The 27,308-nt window shown below is 45.8% G+C and overlaps 2 protein-coding genes across 3 annotated transcripts in view; one reads left to right on the top strand and one right to left on the bottom strand.

The window, feature by feature from the left end:
* Positions 1 to 1,868: 1,868 nt before the first annotated feature.
* The window catches only part of LOC129843335 (sodium/mannose cotransporter SLC5A10-like), a 162,160-nt gene continuing 136,720 nt past the window's right edge, over positions 1,869 to 27,308 (bottom strand). The window contains exons 10-16 of one of the 2 annotated variants that reach the window (XM_055911971.1): positions 21,339 to 21,446; positions 9,431 to 9,581; positions 8,448 to 8,616; positions 5,150 to 5,365; positions 5,014 to 5,076; positions 4,287 to 4,315; positions 1,870 to 2,510 (exon numbers count right to left, since the gene is read on the bottom strand). In XM_055911971.1, the coding sequence (XP_055767946.1) occupies positions 2,429 to 2,510; positions 4,287 to 4,315; positions 5,014 to 5,076; positions 5,150 to 5,365; positions 8,448 to 8,616; positions 9,431 to 9,581; positions 21,339 to 21,446 (818 nt within the window). In that variant the 3' untranslated portion in view covers positions 1,870 to 2,428. Of the gene's footprint in view, positions 2,511 to 4,286; positions 4,316 to 5,013; positions 5,077 to 5,149; positions 5,366 to 8,447; positions 8,617 to 9,430; positions 9,582 to 21,338; positions 21,447 to 27,308 lie in introns of both variants that reach the window. The other variant, XM_055911972.1, reaches the window with a different exon arrangement.
* Positions 22,451 to 27,308, top strand: part of LOC129843336 (protein FAM83G-like) — a 91,658-nt gene continuing 86,800 nt past the window's right edge. Inside the window, exon 1 of the mRNA XM_055911973.1 lies at positions 22,451 to 24,118. Coding sequence (XP_055767948.1) covers positions 23,636 to 24,118 — 483 coding nt within the window. The 5' untranslated portion in view covers positions 22,451 to 23,635. The remainder of the gene's footprint in view (positions 24,119 to 27,308) is intronic.

Raw genomic sequence — 27,308 nt, 5'->3', positions numbered from 1 at the left:
ACATCTGTTGCTGACAGGTGTATAAAATCGAGCCCACAGCCATGCAATCTCCATAGACAAACATTGGCAGTAGAATGGCCCTTACTGAAGAGGTCAGTGACTTTCAACGTGGCACCGTCATAGGATGCCACCTTTCTAACAAGTCAGTTCGTCAGAGTCCCCGGTCGGGCTGTTATTGTGAAGTGGAATTGTCTAGGAGCAACAACGGCTCAGCTGCAAAGTGGTAGGCCACACAAGCTCACAGAAAGGGACCGCCGAGTGCTGAACCGCGTAGCGGGTAAAAATCATCTGTCCTCGGTTGCAACACCCACTACCCGAGTTCCAAACTGCCTCTGGAAACAACGTCAGCACAAGAACTGTTCGTCGGGAGCTTCCTGAAATGGGTTTCCACGGCCGAGCAGCTTGTATACAATGACATTCTAGACGACTCTGTGCTTCCAACTTTGGGGAAGGCCCTTTCCTGTTTCAGCATGACAATGCGCCCTGTGCAGAAAGCGAGGTCCATACAGAAATGGTTTGCAAGTCAGGACCAATGTTCCAACATCTAGTGAAAATCCTTCCCAGAAGAGTGGAGGCTGTTATAGCGGCAATGTTCCAACTTCTAGGGGAAAGCCTTCCCAGAAGAGTGGAGGCTGTTATAGCGGCAATGTTCCAACATCTAGTGGAAAGCCTTCCCAGAAGAGTGGAGGCTGTTATAGCAGCAATGTTCCAACATCTAGTGGAAAGCCTTCCCAGAAGAGTGGAGGCTGTTATAGCAGCAATGTTCCAACATCTAGTGGAAAGCCTTCCCAGAAGACTGGAGGCTGTTATAGCAGCAATGTTCCAACATCTAGTGGAAAGCCTTCCCAGAAGAGTGGAGGCTGTTATAGCAGCAATGTTCCAGCATCTAGTTGAAAGCCTTCCCAGAAGACTGGAGGCTGTTATAGCAGCAATGTTCCAACATCTAGTGGAAAGCCTTCCCAGAAGAGTGGAGGCTGTTATAGCAGCAATGTTCCAACATCTAGTGGAAAGCCTTCCCAGAAGAGTGGAGGCTGTTATAGCAGCAATGTTCCAACATCTAGTAGAAAGCCTTCCCAGAAGAGTGGAGGCTGTTATAGCAGCAATGTTCCAACATCTAGTGGAAAGCCTTCCCAGAAGAGTGGAGGCTGTTATAGCAGCAATGTTCCAACATCTAGTGGAAAGCCTTCCCAGAAGAGTGGAGGCTGTTATAACAGCAATGTTCCAACATCTAGTGGAAAGCCTTCCCAGAAGAGTGGAGGCTGTTATAGCATCAATGTTCCAACATCTAGTGGAAAGCCTTCCCAGAAGAGTGGAGGCTGTTATAGCAGCAATGTTCCAACATCTAGTGGAAAGCCTTCCCTGAAGAGTGGAGGCTGTTATAGCAGCAATGTTCCAACATCTAGTGGAAAGTTTTCCCAGAAGAGTGGAGGCTGTTATAGCAGCAATGTTCCAACATCTAGTGGAAAGCCTTCCCAGAAGAGTGGAGGCTGTTATAGCAGCAATGTTCCAACATCTAGTGGAAAGCCTTCCCAGAAGAGTGGAGGCTGTTATAGCAGCAATGTTCCAACATCTAGTGGAAAGCCTTCCCAGAAGAGTGGAGGCTGTTAGAGCAGCAATGTTCCAACATCTAGTGGAAACCCTTCCCAGAAGAGTGGAGGCTGTTATAGCAGCAAAGGGGGGACCAACTCCATATTAATGCCCATGTTTTTGGAATGAGATGTTCGACAAGCAGGTGTCCACATACTTTTGGTCATGTAGTGTATCTATTCAGTCTCCAGGAACCTTTCTTTAAAGCATTAGCTTATTATTTCATGTAACAGGTAGTTATTGTAGTATTGATGCAAAATGCTATGGATCTGGTTGAGGCATATATCTGTATGGGGTCAGGGGTCACGGTCAGGTGTATTCCATGTAGCTACTCTACTGTGTGTGTGGTGAACCTATAGGAAATGTATCTCCCCCTAGCCCCTGACCTCTAGCCCCTGACCTCTAACCCCTGACACAAACCTTGATGACAATAAAGTTTCTCCTCTGTGATTACAAGACGTGTTTATTCATGAATCTCATTTACACAAGGACACAATATTGACCAATCACAGGTCCGTACATAACACACTAAATATGACCTTACCCACTATGACATCACAGGTCCGTAACATTCTAGAACGATACATCTTCTAGAACCATCAGAACATTGATTTACGTAGAGATGGAAACACCCACAGGAAGTAGAAACACAGGAAGTAGAAACACAGGAAGTAGCCTACTGGGACAGCAGTTAGAGGTCCGTAACATTCTAGAACGATACATCTTCTAGAACCATCAGAACATTGATTTACGTAGAGATGGAAACACCCACAGGAAGTAGAAACACAGGAAGTAGAAACACAGGAAGTAGTCTACTGGGACAGCAGTTAGAGGTCAGAGGTCAGGCGAAGTAAGCGTAGAGGAATATATTAACACAGATCAGCAGAATGGCATTGACGCAGCAGAAGCGAGACCAGAACACACTCTCTCTAACGCTGGGGATTCTGGGTAACGGAACCTCCTCTGCTGGCCCCTCCGCTGAGCTGCAGAGCCCCGCCCCGCGTCCGCAGACCGCCCTCCGCACCGGAGCAGAACCTTCACACACACACACACACACACACACACACACACACACACACACACACACACACACACACACACACACACACACACACACACACACACACACACACACACACACACACACACACACACACACACACACACACACACACACACACACACACACACACACCACAGAATGTAAAATCAACATTATTAAGTATGTGTCAGTCCATCTGTAGCAGAGAGCCTGATCTAGTCTTAAACAGACCCAATGTCTCTCTGTCTGTCTGTCTGTCTGTCTGTCTGTCTGTCTGTCTCTCTGTCTGTCTGACCCTGGACCTGGTGTCTGTCTGTCTGACCCTGGACCTGGTGTCTGTCTGTCTGTCTGTCTGACCCTGGACTTGGTGTCTGTCTGTCTGTCTGACCCTGGACTTGGTGTCTGTCTGTCTGTCTGTCTGTCTGTCTGTCTGTCTGTCTGTCTGTCTGTCTGTCTGACCCTGGACCTGGTGTCTGTCTGTCTGTCTGTCTGTCTGTCTGTCTGTCTGTCTGACCCTGGACTTGGTGTCTGTCTGTCTGTCTGACCCTGGACTTGGTGTCTGTCTGTCTGTCTGTCTGTCTGTCTGTCTGTCTGTCTGTCTGACCCTGGTGTCTGTCTGACCCTGGTGTCTGTCTGTCTGTCTGTCTGTCTGTCTGTCTGTCTGTCTGACTGACCGACCTTGGACCTGGTGTCTGTCTGTCTGTCTGTCTGTCTGTCTGTCTGTCTCACCTTGGACCTGGTGTCTGTGCTCTCGGTGGCTGACAGAGGAGACCTTCTGGAGAGGTATTTCTCTCTCTTCCTCTTCAGTCAAAGTCCACCACGTCAGGTTACTGTCTCTCTGTCTGTCTGTCTGTCTCTCTGTCTGTCTGTCTGTCTGTCTGTCTCACCTTGGACCTGGTGTCTCTGCTCTCGGTGGCTGACAGAGGAGACCTTCTGGAGAGGTATTTCTCTCTCTTCCTCTTCAGTCAACGTCCACCACGTCAGGTTACTGTCTCTCTGTCTGTCTGTCTGTCTGTCTGTCTGTCTGTCTGTCTGTCTGTCTGTCTGTCTGTCTGTCTGTCTCACCTTGGACCTGGTGTCTGTCTGTCTGTCTGTCTGTCTGTCTGTCTGTCTGTCTGTCTGTCTGTCTGTCTGTCTCACCTTGGACCTGGTGTCTCTGCTCTCGGTGGCTGACAGAGGAGACCTTCTGGAGAGGTATTTCTCTCTCTTCCTCTTCAGTCAACGTCCACCACGTCAGGTTACTGTCTCTCTGTCTGTCTGTCTGTCTCTCTGTCTGTCTGTCTGTCTGTCTGTCTGTCTCACCTTGGACCTGGTGTCTGTCTGTCTGTCTGTCTGTCTGTCTGTCTGTCTGTCTGTCTGTCTGTCTGTCTGTCTGTCTGTCTCACCTTGGACCTGGTGTCTGTGCTCTCGGTGGCTGACAGAGGAGACCTTCTGGAGAGGTATTTCTCTCTCTTCCTCTTCAGTCAACGTCCACCACGTCAGGTTACTGTCTCTCTGTCTGTCTGTCTGTCTGTCTGTCTGTCTGTCTGTCTGTCTGTCTGTCTGTCTGTCTCACCTTGGACCTGGTGTCTGTGCTCTCGGTGGCTGACAGAGGAGACCTTCTGGAGAGGTATTTCTCTCTCTTCCTCTTCAGTCAACGTCCACCACGTCAGGTTACTGTCTCTCTGTCTGTCTGTCTGTCTGTCTCTCTGTCTGTCTGTCTGTCTGTCTGTCTGTCTGTCTGTCTGTCTCACCTTGGACCTGGTGTCTGTGCTCTCGGTGGCTGACAGAGGAGACCTTCTGGAGAGGTATTTCTCTCTCTTCCTCTTCAGTCAACGTCCACCACGTCAGGTTACTGTCTCTCTGTCTGTCTGTCTGTCTGTCTGTCTGTCTGTCTGTCTGTCTGTCTCACCTTGGACCTGGTGTCTGTCTGTCTGTCTGTCTGTCTGTCTGTCTGTCTCACCTTGGACCTGGTGTCTGTCTGTCTGTCTGTCTGTCTGTCTGTCTGTCTGTCTGTCTGTCTGTCTGTCTGTCTGCCTCACCTTGGACCTGGTGTCTGTGCTCTCGGTGGCTGACAGAGGAGACCTTCTGGAGAGGTATTTCTCTCTCTTCCTCTTCAGTCAACGTCCACCACGTCAGGTTACTGTCTGTCTGTCTGTCTGTCTGTCTGTCTGTCTGTCTGTCTGTCTCACCTTGGACCTGGTGTCTCTGCTCTCGGTGGCTGACAGAGGAGACCTTCTGGAGAGGTATTTCTCTCTCTTCCTCTTCAGTCAACGTCCACCACGTCAGGTTACTGTCTCTCTGTCTGTCTGTCTGTCTGTCTGTCTGTCTGTCTGTCTGTCTGTCTGTCTGTCTGTCTCACCTTGGACCTGGTGTCTCTGCTCTCGGTGGCTGACAGAGGAGACCTTCTGGAGAGGTATTTCTCTCTCTTCCTCTTCAGTCAACGTCCACCACGTCAGGTTACACACCTAAACATCAACACAGTGAAGTTCTATTCAGCTGTTCTGGAATGATGTGAAGACAAACAACGTGACATCATACCTGCTCCTCAGTGGGGGGCGGAGTCAGCAGCGATATCACCACGACGACGGCAGCAGACAGGAAGCAGAGGATGATGGCGAAGTGAAGGTAGTGAACGGAGCGCAGGACGGACGGGGCGTCGTCTTGGATACCACAACGAGGAGGCGGGAACGCGAATTCTAGAACCATCCGACACACACCGACCACCAGCCCCACCATCAGTCCCCAGAACGCTCCCTACACACACACACACACACACACACACAGACACACACACACACACACACACACACACACACACACACACACACACACACACACACACACACACACACACACACACACACACACACACACACACACACACACACACACACACACACACAATGGTGAAACACACAGTGTTTCTAAAAAGTACACACTAACACAAAGTACACACTAACCCTAAAAAGTACACACTAACACTAACCCTAAAAAGTACACAGTAGTTACTAGTTACTTTTTTTTAAACGCTTAGAGTTTTAAAATGCAGAAAATGTATTGCGTGACTAAAATATATTTTAAAGAATAGAACTTAAAGTCCTACTCCAGTCTCCGTAACACCTGATTAACGTGACAAAGGGCCCATGTGAATACAGTGAGCACAGCTGTCATCAAGACAAAGGTGGCTACTTTGAAGAATCTGAAATATAAAGTATTTTTTATTAACACTTTTTTGGTTACTACATGATTCCATATGTGTTATTTCATAGTGTTGATGTCTTCACTGTTTCTCTACAATGTAGAAAATAGTACAAATAAAGAAAACCCCTGGAATGAGGAGCTGTGTCCAAACTGTTGACTGGTTCTGTACATTGTTTCCTATGTAATCAGAATAATTTTAATGCTCCGACACTTGAAATGTAACTTTGCCTGTTTCTGATAACTAAATCCACCAGGTGTCGCTATCACGCCTTCTGAAATGTATTTACAAAACAGTTTCTCCAACAACAAAATGTCTGACAGACCAAGAGGGAAGACAACTGTTTACCAAACCCAGAATCAAAATGTCTGACAGACCAAGAGGGAAGACAACTGTTTACCAAACCCAGAATCAAAATGTCTAACAGACCAAGAGGGAAGAAAACTGTTTATCAAACCCAGAATCAAAATGTCTAACAGACCAAGAGGGAAGAAAACTGTTTATCAAACCCAGAATCAAAATGTCTAACAGACCAAGAGGGAAGACAACTGTTTATCAAACCCAGAATCAAAATGTCTAACAGACCAAGAGGGAAGACAACTGTTTACCAAACCCAGAATCAAAATGTCTAACAGACCAAGAGGGAAGAAAACTGTTTATCAAACCCAGAATCAAAATGTCTAACAGACCAAGAGGGAAGACAACTGTTTATCAAACCCAGAATCAAAATGTCTAACAGACCAAGAGGGAAGACAACTGTTTACCAAACCCAGAATCAAAATGTCTAACAGACCAAGAGGGAAGAAAACTGTTTATCAAACCCAGAATCAAAATGTCTAACAGACCAAGAGGGAAGACAACTGTTTATCAAACCCAGAATCAAAATGTCTAACAGACCAAGAGGGAAGACAACTATCAAACCCAGAATCAAAATGTCTAACAGACCAAGAGGGAAGACAACTGTTTATCAAACCCAGAATCAAAATGTCTAACAGACCAAGAGGCAAGACAACTGTTTACCAAACCCAGAATCAAAATGTCTAACAGACCAAGAGGGAAGACAACTGTTTATCAAACCCAGAATCAAAATGTCTAACAGACCAAGAGGGAAGACAACTGTTTATCAAACCCAGAATCAAAATGTCTAACAGACCAAGAGGCAAGACAACTGTTTATCAAACCCAGAATCAAAATGTCTAACAGACCAAGAGGAAAACAACAATCAAACCCAGAATCAAAATGTCTAACAGACCAAGAGGGAAGACAACTGTTTATCAAACCCAGAATCAAAATGTCTAACAGACCAAGAGGGAAGACAACAATCAAACCCAGAATCAAAATGTCTAACAGACCAAGAGGGAAGACAACAATCAAACCCAGAATCAAAATGTCATGACTGTCATTTGGTAGACCACAGAGTCATGGGTTCGTTTCCGGCTAACCCAAATGAAAAGGGATTCTTGACTGTCAGTTGGTAGACCACAGAGTCATGGGTTCGTTTCCCTCTAACCCAAATGAAAAGGGATTCTTGACTGTCATTTGGTAGACCACTGAGTCATGGGTTCGTTTCCCTCTAACCCAAATTATAAGGGATTCTTGACTGTCATTTGGTAGACCACAGAGTCATGGGTTCGTTTCCCGTTAACCCAAATGAAAAGGGATTCATGACTGTCATTTGGTAGACCACAGAGTCATGGGTTCGTTTCCCACTAACTCAAATGAAAAGGGATTCATGACTGTCAGTTGGTAGACCACAGAGTCATGGGTTCGTCTCCCGCTAACCCATATGAAAAGGGATTCATGACTGTCATTTGGTAGACCACTGAGTCATGGGTTCGTTTCCCGCTAACCCAAATGAAAAGGGATTCTTGACTGTCATTTGGTAGACCACTGAGTCATGGGTTCGTTTCCCTCTAACCCAAATGAAAAGGGATTCTTGACTGTCATTTGGTAGACCACAGAGTCATGGGTTCGTTTCCCGTCAACCCAAATGAAAAGGGATTCATGACTGTCATTTGGTAGACCACAGAGTCATGGGTTCGTTTCCCACTAACTCAAATGAAAAGGGATTCATGACTGTCAGTTGGTAGACCACAGAGTCATGGGTTCGGTCTCCCGCTAACCCATATGAAAAGGGATTCATGACTGTCATTTGGTAGACCACTGAGTCATGGGTTCGTTTCCCGCTAACCCAAATGAAAAGGGATTCATGACTGTCATTTGGTAGACCACAGAGTCATGGGTTCGTTTCCCGCTAACCCAAATGAAAAGGGATTCATGACTGTCATTTGGTAGACCACAGAGTCATGGGTTCGTTTCCCGCTAACCCAAATGAAAAGGGATTCATGACTTTCATTTGGTAGACCACAGAGTCATGGGTTCGTTTCCCTCTAACCAAAATGAAAAGGGATTCATGACTGTCATTTGGTAGACCACTGAGTCATGGGTTCGTTTCCCGCTAACCCAAATGAAAAGGGATTCATGACTGTCATTTGGTAGACCACAGAGTCATGGGTTCGTTTCCCTCTAACCCAAATGAAAAGGGATTCATGACTGTCAGTTGGTAGACCACAGAGTCATGGGTTCGTTTCCCGCTAACCCAAATGAAAAGGGATTCTGGAATGAAGTGTGTGTTACCTGCTCGTTTGTTCTGGTCCAGAAGATAGCCAATGAGAAGACAGCGGTAACGGGTGGAGCCAGGTAACTGGTCACTGATTGGATGTAAACGTAGAGCTGTCCGCTATTGGCCGACTGCAGGATTGGAATCCACACCACGCTTATCACCACCAGAATCACTGTTACTATCCTACACGCACGCACGCACGGACACAGACACAGACACAGACACAGACACGGACACAGACACAGACACAGACACAGACACAGACACAGACACAGTGGAGATTTAGGAACCGTTTACAATGACATCATCTCTTTAAGAATAGAACCTATGACTGACCTGCTGACCAATAGCAGCTGTTCCTGTGTGAGTGACGGACCTGCCGACCAATAGACTGGCCTGCCGACCAATAACAGCTGTTCCTGTGTGAGTGACTGACCTGCCGACCAATAGCAGCTGTTCCTGTGTGAGTGACGGACCTGCCGACCAATAGCAGCTGTTCCTGTGTGAGTGACTGACCTGCCGGACCAATAACAGCTGTTCCTGTGTGAGTGACTGACCTGCTGACCAATAGCAGCTGTTCCTGTGTGAGTGACGGACCTGCCGACCAATAGACTGGCCTGCCGACCAATAACAGCTGTTCCTGTGTGAGTGACTGACCTGCCGACCAATAGCAGCTGTTTCTGTGTGAGTGACTGACCTGCCGACTAATAACAGCTGTTCCAGTGTGATTGACTGACCTGCCGACCAATAGCAGCTGTTCCAGTGTGAGTGACTGACCTGCCGACCAATAACAGCTGTTCCTGTGTGAGTGACTGACCTGCCGACCAATAGCAGCTGTTCCTGTGTGAGTGACTGACCTGCCGACCAATAGCAGCTGTTCCTGTGTGAGTGACTGACCTGCCGACCAATAGCAGCTGTTCCTGTGTGATTGACTGACCTGCCGACCAATAGACTGACCTGCTGACCAATAGCAGCTGTTCCTGTGTGAGTGTCTGACCTGCCGACCAATAGCAGCTCCCGTTCCGAGGCGTCCGCGCGGTACTTCTTCCAGATGTCCATGGTGAAGAGCGTGGAGGAGGAGTTAAAGATAGAGGTCAACGATGACATCAGAGCCGCCATCATCACTGCTATCATCAGCCCCCGCAGACCTAAACACACACACATGGAATCATCAGCCCCCCCCCCAGACCTAAACACACACACATGGAATCATCAGCCCCCCCCCAGACCTAAACACACACACATGGAATTATCAGCCCCCCCAGACCTAAACACACACACATGGAATCATCAGCCCCCCCCCCAGACCTAAACACACACACATGGAACCATCAGCCCCCCCAGACCTAAACACACACACATGGAATCATCAGCCCCCCCCAGACCTAAACACACACACATGGAATCATCAGCCCCCCCCAGACCTAAACACACACACATGGAATCATCAGCCCCCCCCCAGACCTAAACACACACACATGGAATCATCAGCCCCCCCCAGACCTAAACACACACACATGGAATCATCAGCCCCCCCCCAGACCTAAACACACACACATGGAATCATCAGCCCCCCCCCAGACCTAAACACACACACATGGAATCATCAGCCCCCCCCCAGACCTAAACACACACACATGGAATCATCAGCCCCCCCCAGACCTAAACACACACACATGGAATCATCAGCCCCCCCCAGACCTAAACACACACACATGGAATCATCAGCCCCCCCCAGACCTAAACACACACACATGGAATCATCAGCCCCCCCCCCAGACCTAAACACACACACATGGAATCATCAGCCCCCCCCCAGACCTAAACACACACACATGGAATCATCAGCCCCCCCCCAGACCTAAACACACACACATGGAATCATCAGCCCCCCCCAGACCTAAACACACACACATGGAATCATCAGCCCCCCCCCCAGACCTAAACACACACACATGGAATCATCAGCCCCCCCAGACCTAAACACACACACATGGAATCATCAGCCCCCCCAGACCTAAACACACACATGGAATCATCAGCCCCCCCCCCCAGACCTAAACACACACACATGGAATCATCAGCCCCCCCCCCCAGACCTAAACACACACACATGGAATCATCAGCCCCCCCCCCAGACCTAAACACACACACATGGAATCATCAGCCCCCCCAGACCTAAACACACACACATGGAATCATCAGCCCCCCCAGACCTAAACACACACACATGGAATCATCAGCCCCCCCAGACCTAAACACACACACATGGAATCATCAGCCCCCCCCAGACCTAAACACACACACATGGAATCATCAGCCCCCCCCCAGACCTAAACACACACACATGGAATCATCAGCCCCATCAGACCTAAACACACACACATGGAATTATCAGCCCCCCCAGACCTAAACACACACACATGGAACCATCAGCCCCCCCAGACCTAAACACACACACATGGAATCATCAGCCCCCCCCCCAGACCTAAACACACACACATGGAATCATCAGCCCCCCCCCCAGACCTAAACACACACACATGGAATCACTTCTAACTGCAGTATAAAACCACAGGAGCTGATTCAAGGTATTGTCTATTCCAATTCAAGCCAACCCCACGGTATTGTCTATTCCAATTCAAGCCAACCCCACGGTATTGTCTATTCCAATTCAAGCCAACCTCACGGTATTGTCTATTCCAATTCAAGCCAACCCCACGGTATTGTCTATTCCAATTCAAGCCAACCTCACGGTATTGTCTATTCCAATTCAAGCCAACCACAGGGTATTGTCTATTCCAATTCAAGCCAACCCCAGGGTATTGTCTATTCCAATTCAAGCCAACCTCACAGTATTGTCTATTCCAATTCAAGCCAACCCCATGGTATTGTCTATTCCAATTCAAGCCAACCTCACGGTATTGTCTATTCCAATTCAAGCCAACCCCATGGTATTGTCTATTCCAATTCAAGCCAACCCCACGGTATTGTCTATTCCAATTCAAGCCAACCCCACGGTATTGTCTATTCCAATTCAAGCCAACCTCACGGTATTGTCTATTCAAGCCAACCTATTGTCTATTCAAGTCAATTCAAGCCAACCTCACGGTATTGTCTATTCAAATTCAAGCCAACCCCACGGTATTGTCTATTCCAATTCAAGCCAACCTCACGGTATTGTCTATTCCAATTCAAGCCAACCTCACGGTATTGTCTATTCCAATTCAAGCCAACCCCAGGGTATTGTCTATTCCAATTCAAGCCAACCTCACGGTATTGTCTATTCCAATTCAAGCCAACCCCATGGTATTGTCTATTCCAATTCAAGCCAACCTCACGGTATTGTCTATTCCAATTCAAGCCAACCCCAGGGTATTGTCTATTCCAATTCAAGCCAACCCCACGGTATTGTCTATTCCAATTCAAGCCAACCCCACGGTATTGTCTATTCCAATTCAAGCCAACCCCACGCTATTGTCTATTCCAATTCAAGCCAACCCCATGGTATTGTCTATTCCAATTCAAGCCAACCTCACGGTATTGTCTATTCCAATTCAAGCCAACCCCACGGTATTGTCTATTCCAATTCAAGCCAACTTCACGGTATTGTCTATTCCAATTCAAGCCAACCCCACGGTATTGTCTATTCCAATTCAAGCCAAACTCACGGTATTGTCTATTCCAATTCAAGCCAACCCCACGGTATTGTCTATTCCAATTCAAGCCAACCCCACGGTATCGTCTATTCCAATTCAAGCCAACCCCACGGTATTGTCTATTCCAATTCAAGCCAACCACAGGGTATTGTCTATTCCAATTCAAGCCAACCCCACGGTATTGTCTATTCCAATTCAAGCCAACCTCACGGTATTGTCTATTCCAATTCAAGCCAACCCCACGGTATTGTCTATTCCAATTCAAGCCAACCCCACGGTATTGTCTATTCCAATTCAAGCCAACCCCACGGTATTGTCTATTCCAATTCAAGCCAACCTCACGGTATTGTCTATTCCAATTCAAGCCAACCCCACGGTATTGTCTATTCCAATTCAAGCCAACCCCACGGTATTGTCTATTCCAATTCAAGCCAACCCCACGGTATTGTCTATTCCAATTCAAGCCAACCCCACGGTATTGTCTATTCCAATTCAAGCCAACCCCACGGTATTGTCTATTCCAATTCAAGCCAACCCCACGGTATTGTCTATTCCAATTCAAGGCAACCCCACGGTATTGTCTATTCCAATTCAAGCCAACCCCACGGTATTGTCTATTCCAATTCAAGCCAACCCCATGGTATTGTCTATTCCAATTCAAGCCAACCCCACAGTATTGTCTATTCCAATTCAAGCCAACCCCACGGTATTGTCTATTCCAATTCAAGCCAACCTCACGGTATTGTCTATTCCAATTCAAGCCAACCCATTCTACACTACACCACCCAGAGACATGACTGATACATTTTACATCACCCAGAGACATGACTGATACATTCTACACTACACCACCCAGAGACATGACTGATACATTCTACACCACCCAGAGACATGACTGATACATTCTACACCACCCAGAGACATGACTGATACATTCTACACTACACCACCCAGAGACATGACTGATACATTCTACACTACACCACCCAGAGACATGACTGATACATTCTACACCACCCAGAGACATGACTGATACATTCTACACCACCCAGAGACATGACTGATACATTCTACACCACCCAGAGACATGACTGATACATTCTACACTACACCACCCAGAGACATGACTGATACATTCTACACCACCCAGAGACATGACTGATACATTCTACACCACCCAGAGACATGACTGATACATTCTACACTACACCACCCAGAGACATGACTGATACATTCTACACTACACTACCCAGAGACATGACTGATACATTCTACACTACACCACCCAGAGACATGACTGATACATTCTACACCACCCAGAGACATGACTGATACATTCTACACTACACCACCCAGAGACATGACTGATACATTCTACACTACACCACCCAGAGACATGACTGATACATTCTACACCACCCAGAGACATGACTGATACATTCTACACCACCCAGAGACATGACTGATACATTCTACACTACACCACCCAGAGACATGACTGATACATTCTACACTACACCACCCAGAAACATGACTGATACATTCTACACTACACCACCCAGAGACATGACTGATACATTCTACACCACCCAGAGACATGACTGATACATTCTACACCACCCTGAGACATGACTGATACATTCTACACCACCTAGAGACATGACTGATACATTCTACACTACACCACCCAGAGACATGACTGATACATTCTACACTACACCACCCAGAGACATGACTGATACATTCTACACCACCCAGAGACATGACTGATACATTCTACACCACCCAGAGACATGACTGATACATTCTACACTACACCACCCAGAGACATGACTGATACATTCTACACCACCCAGAGACATGCCTGATACATTCTACACCACCCAGAGACATGACTGATACATTCTACACTACACCACCCAGAGACATGACTGATACATTCTACACTACACCACCCAGAGACATGACTGATACATTCTACACCACCCAGAGACATGACTGATACATTCTACACCACCCAGAGACATGACTGATACATTCTACACTACACCACCCAGAGATATGACTGATACATTCTACACCACCCAGAGACATGACTGATACATTCTACACTACACCACCGAGAGACATGACTGATACATTCTACACTACACCACCCAGAGACATGACTGATACATTCTACACCACCCAGAGACATGACTGATACATTATACACTACACCACCCAGAGACATGACTGATACATTCTACACTACCCAGAGACATGACTGATACATTCTACACCACCCAGAGACATGACTGATACATTCTACACCACCCAGAGACATGACTGATACATTCTACACTACACCACCCAGAGACATGACTGATACATTCTACACTACACCACCCAGAGACATGACTGATACATTCTACACTACACCACCCAGAGACATGACTGATACATTCTACACTACACCACCCAAAGACATGACTGATACATTCTACACTACACCACCCAGAGACATGACTGATACATTCTACACTACACCACCCAGAGACATGACTGATACATTCTACACTACACCACCCAGAGACATGACTGATACATTCTACACCACCAGGAGACATGACTGATACATTCTACACCACCCAGAGACATGAGTGATACATTCTACACCACCCAGAGACATGACTGATACATTCTACACCACCCAGAGACATGACTGATACATTCTACACTACACCACACAGAGACATGACTGATACATTCTACACTACACCACCCAGAGACATGACTGATACATTCTACACTACACCACCCAGAGACATGACTGATACATTCTACACCACCCAGAGATATGACAGATACATTCTACACCACCCAGAGACATGACTGATACATTCTACACTACACCACCCAGAGACATGACTGATACATTCTACACTACACCACCCAGAGACATGACTGATACATTCTACACTACACCACCCAGAGACATGACTGATACATTCTACACCACCCAGAGACATGACTGATACATTCTACACCACCCAGAGACATGACTGATACATTCTACACTACACCACCCAGAGACATGACTGATACATTCTACACTACACCACCCAGAGACATGACTGATACATTCTACACTACCCAGAGACATGACGGATACATTCTACACCACCCTGAGACATGACTGATACATTCTACACCACCTAGAGACATGACTGATACATTCTACACCACCCAGAGACATGACTGATACATTCTACACCACCCAGAGACATGACTGATACATTCTACACTACACCACCCAGAGACATGACTGATACATTCTACACCACACCACCCAGAGACATGACTGATACATTCTACACCACCCAGAGACATGACTGATACATTCTACACCACCCAGAGACATGACTGATACATTCTACACTACACCACCCAGAGACATGACTGATACATTCTACACCACCCAGAGACATGACTGATACATTCTACACTACACCACCCAGAGACATGACTGATACACTCTACACTACACCACCCAGAGACATGACTGATACATTCTACACAACACCACCCAGAGACATGACTGATACATTCTACACTACACCACCCAGAGACATGACTGATACATTCTACACCACCCAGAGACATGACTGATACATTCTACACTACACCACCCAGAGACATGACTGATACATTCTACACTACACCACCCAGAGACATGACTGATACAATCTACACCACCCAGAGACATGACTGATACATTCTACACTACACCACCCAGAGACATGACTGATACATTCTACACCACCCAGAGACATGACTGATACATTCTACACCACCCAGAGACATGACTGATACATTCTACACCACCCAGAGACATGACTGATACATTCTACACTACACCACCCAGAGACATGACTGATACATTCTACACCACCCAGAGACATGACTGATACATTCTACACCAACCAGAGACATGACTGATACATTCTACACCACCCAGAGACATGACTGATACATTCTACACCAACCAGAGACATGACTGATACATTCTACACCAACCAGAGACATGACTGATACATTCTACACTACACCACCAGGAGACATGACTGATACATTCTACACCACCCAGAGACATGACTGATACATTCTACACCACCCAGAGACATGACTGATACATTCTACACCACCCTGAGACATGACTGATACATTCTACACCACCCTGAGACATGACTGATACATTCTACACTACCCAGAGACATGACTGATACATTCTACACCACACCACCCAGAGACATGACTGATACAATCTACACTACACCACCCAGAGACATGACTGATACATTCTACACCACCCAGAGACATGACCGATACATTCTACACTACACCACCCAGAGACATGACTGATACATTCTACACTACACCACCCAGAGACATGACTGATACAATCTACACTACACCACCCAGAGACATGACTGATACATTCTACACCACCCAGAGACATGACTGATACATTCTACACTACACCACCCAGAGACATGACTGATACATTCTACACCACCCAGAGACATGACTGATACATTCTACACCAACCAGAGACATGACTGATACATTCTACACCAACCAGAGACATGACTGATACATTCTACACTACACCACCAGGAGACATGACTGATACATTCTACACCACCCAGAGACATGACTGATACATTCTACACCACCCAGAGACATGACTGATACATTCTACACCACCCAGAGACATGACTGATACATTCTACACTACACCACCCAGAGACATGACTGATACATTCTACACCACCCAGAGACATGACTGATACATTCTACACCACCCAGAGACATGACTGATACATTCTACACTACACCACCCAGAGACATGACTGATACATTCTACACCACCCAGAGACATGACTGATACATTCTACACTACACCACCCAGAGACATGACTGATACATTCTACACCACCCAGAGACATGACTGATACATTCTACACCACCCAGAGACATGACTGATACATTCTACACCACCCAGAGACATGACTGATACATTCTACACCACCCAGAGACATGACTGATACATTCTACACCACCCAGAGACATGACTGATACATTCTACACCACCCAGAGACATGACTGATACATTCTACACTACACCACCCAGAGACATGACTGATACATTCTACACCACCCAGAGACATGACTGATACATTCTACACTACACCACCCAGAGACATGACTGATACATTCTACACCACCCAGAGACATGACTGATACATTCTACACTACACCACCCAGAGACATGACTGATACATTCTACACCACCCAGAGACATGACTGATACATTCTACACCACCCAGAGACATGACTGATACATTCTACACCACCCAGAGACATGACTGATACATTCTACACTACACCACCCAGAGACATGACTGATACATTCTACACTACACCACCCAGAGACATGACTGATACATTCTACACTACACCACCCAGAGACATGACTGATACATTCTACACCACCCAGAGACATGACTGATACATTCTACACTACACCACCCAGAGACATGACTGATACATTCTACACCACCCAGAGACATGACTGATACATTCTACACTACACCACCCAGAGACATGACTGATACATTCTACACCACCCAGAGACATGACTGATACATTCTACACTACACCACCCAGAGACATGACTGATACATTCTACACCACCCAGAGACATGACTGATACATTCTACACTACACCACCCAGAGACATGACTGATACATTCTACACCACCCAGAGACATGACTGATACATTCTACACTACACCACCCAGAGACATGACTGATACATTCTACACCACCCAGAGACATGACTGATACATTCTACACCACCCAGAGACATGACTGATACATTCTACACCACCCAGAGACATGACTGATACATTCTACACTACACCACCCAGAGACATGACTGATACATTCTACACTACACCACCCAGAGACATGACTGATACATTCTACACTACACCACCCAGAGACATGACTGATACATTCTACACTACACCACCCAGAGACATGACTGATACATTCTACACCACCCAGAGACATGACTGATACATTCTACACTACACCACCCAGAGACATGACTGATACATTCTACACTACACCACCCAGAGACATGACTGATACATTCTACACTACACCACCCAGAGACATGACTGATACATTCTACACCACCCAGAGACATGACTGATACATTCTACACTACACCACCCAGAGACATGACTGATACATTCTACACCACCCAGAGACATGACTGATACATTCTACACTACACCACCCAGAGACATGACTGATACATTCTACACTACACCACCCAGAGACATGACTGATACATTCTACACTACACCACCCAGAGACATGACTGATACATTCTACACTACACCACCCAGAGACATGACTGATACATTCTACACCACCCAGAGACATGACTGATACATTCTACACCACCCAGAGACATGACTGATACATTCTACACTACACCACCCAGAGACATGACTGATACATTCTACACCACCCAGAGACATGACTGATACATTCTACACTACACCACCCAGAGACATGACTGATACATTCTACACCACCCAGAGACATGACTGATACATTCTACACCACCCAGAGACATGACTGATACATTCTACACTACACCACCCAGAGACATGACTGATACATTCTACACTACACCACCCAGAGACATGACTGATACATTCTACACTACACCACCCAGAGACATGACTGATACATTCTACACTACACCACCCAGAGACATGACTGATACATTCTACACTACACCACCCAGAGACATGACTGATACATTCTACACCACCCAGAGACATGACTGAAACATTCTGCACTACACCACCCAGAGACATGACTGATACATTCTACACTACACCACCCAGAGACATGACTGATACATTCTACACTACACCACCCAGAGACATGACTGATACATTCTACACTACACCACCCAGAGACATGACTGATACATTCTACACTACACCACCCAGAGACATGACTGATACATTCTACACTACACCACCCAGAGACATGACTGATACATTCTACACTACACCACCCAGAGACATGACTGATACATTCTACACTACACCACCCAGAGACATGACTGATACATTCTACACCACCCAGAGACATGACTGATATATTCTACACTACACCACCCAGAGACATGACTGATACATTCTACACTACACCACCCAGAGACATGACTGATACATTCTACACTACACCACCCAGAGACATGACTGATACATTCTACACTACACCACCCAGAGACATGACTGATACATTCTACACTACACCACCCAGAGACATGACTGATACATTCTACACTACACCACCCAGAGACATGACTGATACATTCTACACTACACCACCCAGAGACATGACTGATACATTCTACACTACACCACCCAGAGACATGACTGATACATTCTACACTACACCACCCAGAGACATGACTGATACATTCTACACTACACCACCCAGAGAATTGACTGATACATTCTACACCACCCAGAGACATGACTGATACATTCTACACCACCCAGAGACATGACTGATACATTCTACACCACCCAGAGACATGACTGATACATTCTACACTACACCACCCAGGGACATGACTGATACATTCTACACCACCCAGAGACATGACTGATACATTCTACACTACACCACCCAGAGACATGACTGATACATTCTACACTACACCACCCAGAGACATGACTGATACATTCTACACCACCCAGAGACATGACTGATACATTCTACACCACCCAGAGACATGACTGATACATTCTACACTACACCACCCAGAGACATGACTGATACATTCTACACCACCCAGAGACATGACTGATACATTCTACACCACCCAGAGACATGACTGATACATTCTACACCACCCAGAGACATGACTGATACATTCTACACTACACCACCCAGAGACATGACTGATACATTCTACACCACCCAGAGACATGACTGATACATTCTACACCACCCAGAGACATGACTGATACATTCTACACTACACCACCCAGAGACATGACTGATACATTCTACACCACCCAGAGACATGACTGATACATTCTACACCACCCAGAGACATGACTGATACATTCTACACCACCCAGAGACATGACTGATACATTCTACACCACCCAGAGACATGACTGATACATTCTACACCACCCAGAGACATGACTGATACATTCTACACCACCCAGAGACATGACTGATACATTCTACACCACCCAGAGACATGACTGATACATTCTACACCACCCAGAGACATGACTGATACATTCTACACCACCCAGAGACATGACTGATACATTCTACACCACCCAGAGACATGACTGATACATTCTACACCACCCAGAGACATGACTGATACATTCTACACCACCCAGAGACATGACTGATACATTCTACACCACCCAGAGACATGACTGATACATTCTACACTACACCACCCAGAGACATGACTGATACATTCTACACTACACCACCCAGAGACATGACTGATACATTCTACACTACACCACCCAGAGACATGACTGATACATTCTACACTACACCACCCAGAGACATGACTGATACATTCTACACTACACCACCCAGAGACATGACTGATACATTCTACACTACACCACCCAGAGACATGACTGATACATTCTACACTACACCACCCAGAGACATGACTGATACATTCTACACTACACCACCCAGAGACATGACTGATACATTCTACACCACCCAGAGACATGACTGATACATTCTACACCACCCAGAGACATGACTGATACATTCTACACCACCCAGAGACATGACTGATACATTCTACACCACCCAGAGACATGACTGATACATTCTACACCACCCAGAGACATGACTGATACATTCTACACCACCCAGAGACATGACTGATACATTCTACACCACCCAGAGACATGACTGATACATTCTACACCACCCAGAGACATGACTGATACATTCTACACCACCAGGAGACATGACTGATACATTCTACACCACCCAGAGACATGACTGATACATTCTACACCACACCACCCAGAGACATGACTGATACATTCTACACTAGGCTTTTACACACATACAGCATTACACACACACACACTCACTCACCGCTGGGCATGAGTTCGATGACCAGTTTGGGGAAGGCGATGTTGGAGCAGCCCACCTCTGCTCCACACACCCTCACACACTCCTCTGGGTCCACACACCCCACCGAGTCTGGAACACACAATTATTACCCTGGTTATAATGTCTAAGATTATTATACACCATTATAACCCTGGTTTTAATGTCTATGATTATCACACACACCCTCACACACTCCTCTGGGTCCACACACCCCACCGAGTCTGGAACACACAATTATTACCCTGGTTTTAATGTCTATGATTATTATACACCATTATTACCCTGGTTTTAATGTCTATGATTATTACACACCATTATTACCCTGGTTTTAATGTCTATGATTATTACACACCATTATTACCCTGGTTTTAATGTCTATGATTATTACACACCATTATTACCCTGGTTTTAATGTCTATGATTATTACACACCATTATTACCCTGGTTTTAATGTCTATGATTATTACACACCATTATTACCCTGGTTTTAATATATATGACATTAAACACCATTATTACCCTGGTTTTAATGTCTATGATTATTACACACCATTATTACCCTGGTTTTAATATATATGACATTAAACACCATTATTACCCTGGTTTTAATGTCTATGATTATAATACACCATTATTACCCTGGTTTTAATGTCTATGATTATTACACACCAATATTACCCTGGTTTTACTGTCTATGATTATTACACACCAATATTACCCTGGTTTTAATGTCTATGATTATTACACACCATTAATACCCTGGTTTTAATATATATGACATTAAACACCAGTATTACCCTGGTTTTAATGTCTATGATTATAATACACCATTATTACCCTGGTTTTAATGTCTATGATTATAATACACCATTATTACCCTGGTTTTAATGTATATGATTATAATACACCATTATAACACTGGTTTTAATGTCTATGATTATAATAAATCATTATTACCCTCGTTCCATTGGAAATGAATGTACTTCTGGTGAACCAAAATGCAAAACACTGTCGGTGTGATCGAGGCGTAACCTGCTACAAAAAAGTCAATTCTGACAAAAGCAGGATACCTTCTAGCCACGACACATGAGGCGGGGTTATAGTGTTTCTAGGTTCTCTATTATTCTCTGACCCACTAACCGGACACTCCGCCCTCGAGTCCCCGGTGAGAACAGCTTCCGTTACCGAGTTCACAGCTCGAGTTACAGACCAGACACGCTAGATCTCCGCGATACAGGATAATTAGCGGTTATTAACTCTCGTTATTATTAACCGGTCGTTTTGTATTTGGGACTTTTGGAACTTTGTCTATAAAGGACAACACACTTCTGGAAGAAACTCCGCAGAGTTTTGTCTCGAAACTGCTTCGCCTTTCAACAGTTTTCTGGAGGAACTAAACGGGATCTAGGAAGTGAATCGCTTCCAGTAAAATAGAACCGAGAGAAACGTTTTTAACCGCAGACGAGACGTTTTGAAAGGAGTCTCGTCATCAGAACAGTTGAACAAGTCACCCACCTCCGGCTGGATTATAACGGCTGCTGTTTGAAAAGATCCTCTGACTCACACTAACACACATCCATGCCCCCGGTGCTCGACCGGAACGGTCATGTGACGGGTGTGGCGGGGTGGAGAATGTTGTCCCGGTTTACCTGTGTCTGCGTGTTTGTGCATGAGATGTGGTTTTAGGCTCCGCTGGGAGATTAACCCGTGATCATCTCACAGAAACGTTTCACATTCAGTCTGTAACTATTGAGTTCTGATCAAATTCTATTGGGTTTTACAACACGAGGAGACGCACCGACTCAATTTGGACGACCGGTAGTTTATACGGTGCTGCTGATTAACCAGTCGGTCTGGCTCGGTTTCTGTCGGCTTTGAGGAGAAAAGTCGCCGTTTTATTTATTTTAAACTTTATTAGTGTTTTATGGGACACGTCGCGGGAAGCTGCTGTACACGGATACGAATACAACATGAGCTGAGACAGTTTAACTCTTTTAACGAAAGGTTTGAAAAAATCTCCCGGTTCAACCAAATACAACATGAGCTGAGACAGTTTAACTCTTTTAACGAAAGGTTTGGATAAATCTCCCGGTTCAACCGAATTCAACATGAGCTGAGACAGTTTAACTCCTTTAGGAAAGGTTTGGATATATCTCCCGGTTCAACCGTGGATTGTATATTTCATGTTCTTCAGTAAACACTCGGTCTTTAATATCTATAGGATTATATTATTGATCCGTCGGTGATTATCAGTTCGGTATTGATACGGTGTAGCGCCATGGCTCTGTCTCAGGTGCAGTGTCTCGATGAGCATCACGTCAACTGGCGTGTGACCGAGTCCAAACCCGAGTTCTTTTACAGCGAGGACCAGCGGCTCGCCTTAGAGGCTCTGCTGACCGGGGGGCGAGAGGCCTTTAGCACCTACCTCGGTGACCACGGCCTCCGAAACTTCCTGTCTGAACCGGAGCTCCTGCGGCTGGCGCGCACCGTGGAGGCCTACCGGCCTGGGAGCGAGCACCTCAAGGCCGAGGCGGGAGCGAGCAGCGCGTCCCCGAAGGAGTATGACGGGGGAAATGGGCCACTGTCATTACAGTACTGGCCCGACCGCTCTGAAGATTCTATACCCGACCTGGACCTGGGCTGGCCCGACGCCGCGTCATACCGAGGAGTGACACGCGTCAACGTGCACACGCAGCCCCCAGCTGATGGACACACACACATCAAGGAGGTGGTCCGGAAGGCTATAGCACAGGCTCAGAAGGTAGACTACACACTATAGACTATATCACAGGCTCAGAAGGTAGACTACACACTACAGACTACAGACTATATCACAGGCTCAGAAGGTAGACTACACACTACAGACTACAGACTATATCACAGGCTCAGAAGGTAGACTACACACTACAGACTACAGACTATATCACAGGCTCAGAAGGTAGACTACACACACTACAGACTACAGACTATATCACAGGCTCAGAAGGTAGACTACACACTACAGACTACAGACTATATCACAGGCTCAGAAGGTAGACTACACACACTACAGACTACAGACTATATCACAGGCTCAGAAGGTAGACTACACACTATAGACTATAGCACAGGCTCAGAAGGTAGACTACACACTACACACTACAGACTATATCACAGGCTCAGAAGGTAGACTACACACACTACAGACTACAGACTATATCACAGGCTCAGAAGGTAGACTACACACTACAGACTATAGCACAGGCTCAGAAGGTAGACTACAGACTACAGACTACAGACTATATCACAGGCTCAGAAGGTAGACTACACACTACAGACTACAGACTATATCACAGGCTCAGAAGGTAGACTACACACTACAGACTATAGCACAGGCTCAGAAGGTAGACTACAGACTACAGACTACAGACTATATCACAGGCTCAGAAGGTAGACTACACACTACAGACTACAGACTATATCACAGGCTCAGAAGGTAGACTACACACTACAGACTACAGACTATATCACAGGCTCAGAAGGTATACTACACACTACAGACTATAGACTATATCACAGGCTCAGAAGGTAGACTACACACTACAGACTACAGACTATATCACAGGCTCAGAAGGTAGACTACACACTACAGACTATAGACTATATCACAGGCTCAGAAGGTAGACTACACACTACAGACTATAGCACAGGCTCAGAAGGTAGACTACACACTACAGACTATAGACTATATCACAGGCTCAGAAGGTAGACTACACACTACAGACTATAGCACAGGCTCAGAAGGTAGACTACACACTACACACTACAGACTATATCACAGGCTCAGAAGGTAGACTACACACTACACACTACAGACTATATCACAGGCTCAGAAGGTAGACTACACACACTACAGACTACAGACTATATCACAGGCTCAGAAGGTAGACTACACACTACAGACTATAGCACAGGCTCAGAAGGTAGACTACACACTACAGACTACAGACTATATCACAGGCTCAGAAGGTAGACTACACACTACAGACTACAGACTATATCACAGGCTCAGAAGGTAGACTACACACTACAGACTACAGACTATATCACAGGCTCAGAAGGTAGACTACACACTACAGACTACAGACTATATCACAGGCTCAGAAGGTAGACTACACACTACAGACTATAGACTATATCACAGGCTCAGAAGGTAGACTACACACACTACAGACTACAGACTATATCACAGGCTCAGAAGGTATACTACACACTACAGACTATAGACTATATCACAGGCTCAGAAGGTAGACTACACACTACAGACTACAGACTATATCACAGGCTCAGAAGGTAGACTACACACTACAGACTACAGACTATATCACAGGCTCAGAAGGTAGACTACACACTACACACTACAGACTATAGCACAGGCTCAGAAGGTAGACTACACACTACACACTACAGACTATATCACAGGCTCAGAAGGTAGACTACACACTACACACTACAGACTATATCACAGGCTCAGAAGGTAGACTACACACACTACAGACTACAGACTATATCACAGGCTCAGAAGGTAGACTACACACTACAGACTATAGCACAGGCTCAGAAGGTAGACTACACACTACAGACTATATCACAGGCTCAGAAGGTAGACTACACACACTACAGACTACAGACTATATCACAGGCTCAGAAGGTAGACTACACACTACAGACTACAGACTATATCACAGGCTCAGAAGGTAGACTACACACTACAGACTATATCACAGGCTCAGAAGGTAGACTACACACTACAGACTACAGACTATATCACAGGCTCAGAAGGTAGACTACACACTACAGACTATATCACAGGCTCAGAAGGTATACTACACACACTACAGACTACAGACTATATCACAGGCTCAGAAGGTAGACTACACACACTACAGACTACAGACTATATCACAGGCTCAGAAGGTAGACTACACACACTACAGACTACAGACTATATCACAGGCTCAGAAGGTAGACTACACACTACAGACTATATCACAGGCTCAGAAGGTAGACTACACACTACAGACTATATCACAGGCTCAGAAGGTAGACTACACACTACAGACTACACACTACAGACTACAGACTATATCACAGGCTCAGAAGGTAGACTACACACTACAGACTACAGACTATAGCACAGGCTCAGAAGGTAGACTACACACACTACAGACTATATCACAGGCTCAGAAGGTAGACTACACACACTACAGACTACAGACTATATCACAGGCTCAGAAGGTATACTACACACTACAGACTACAGACTATATCACAGGCTCAGAAGGTAGACTACACACTACAGACTATATCACAGGCTCAGAAGGTATACTACACACACTACAGACTACAGACTATATCACAGGCTCAGAAGGTAGACTACACACACTACAGACTACAGACTATATCACAGGCTCAGAAGGTAGACTACACACACTACAGACTACAGACTATAGCACAGGCTCAGAAGGTAGACTACACACACTACAGACTATATCACAGGCTCAGAAGGTAGACTACACACACTACAGACTACAGACTATATCACAGGCTCAGAAGGTGGACTACACACTACAGACTATATCACAGGCTCAGAAGGTAGACTACACACTACAGACTACAGCACAGGCTCAGAAGGTAGACTACACACTACAGACTATATCACAGGCTCAGAAGGTAGACTACACACTACAGACTACAGACTATATCACAGGCTCAGAAGGTAGACTACACACACTACAGACTACAGACTATAGCACAGGCTCAGAAGGTAGACTACACACTACAGACTATAGCACAGGCTCAGAAGGTAGACTACACACTACAGACTACAGACTATATCACAGGCTCAGAAGGTAGACTACACACTACACACTACAGACTATATCACAGGCTCAGAAGGTAGACTACACACT

Source organism: Salvelinus fontinalis, unplaced genomic scaffold (genome assembly GCF_029448725.1).
Source record: "Salvelinus fontinalis isolate EN_2023a unplaced genomic scaffold, ASM2944872v1 scaffold_0118, whole genome shotgun sequence".
Taxonomy (NCBI): Eukaryota; Metazoa; Chordata; class Actinopteri; order Salmoniformes; family Salmonidae; genus Salvelinus; species Salvelinus fontinalis.
This window is presented reverse-complemented; position numbering and strand designations above follow the sequence as displayed.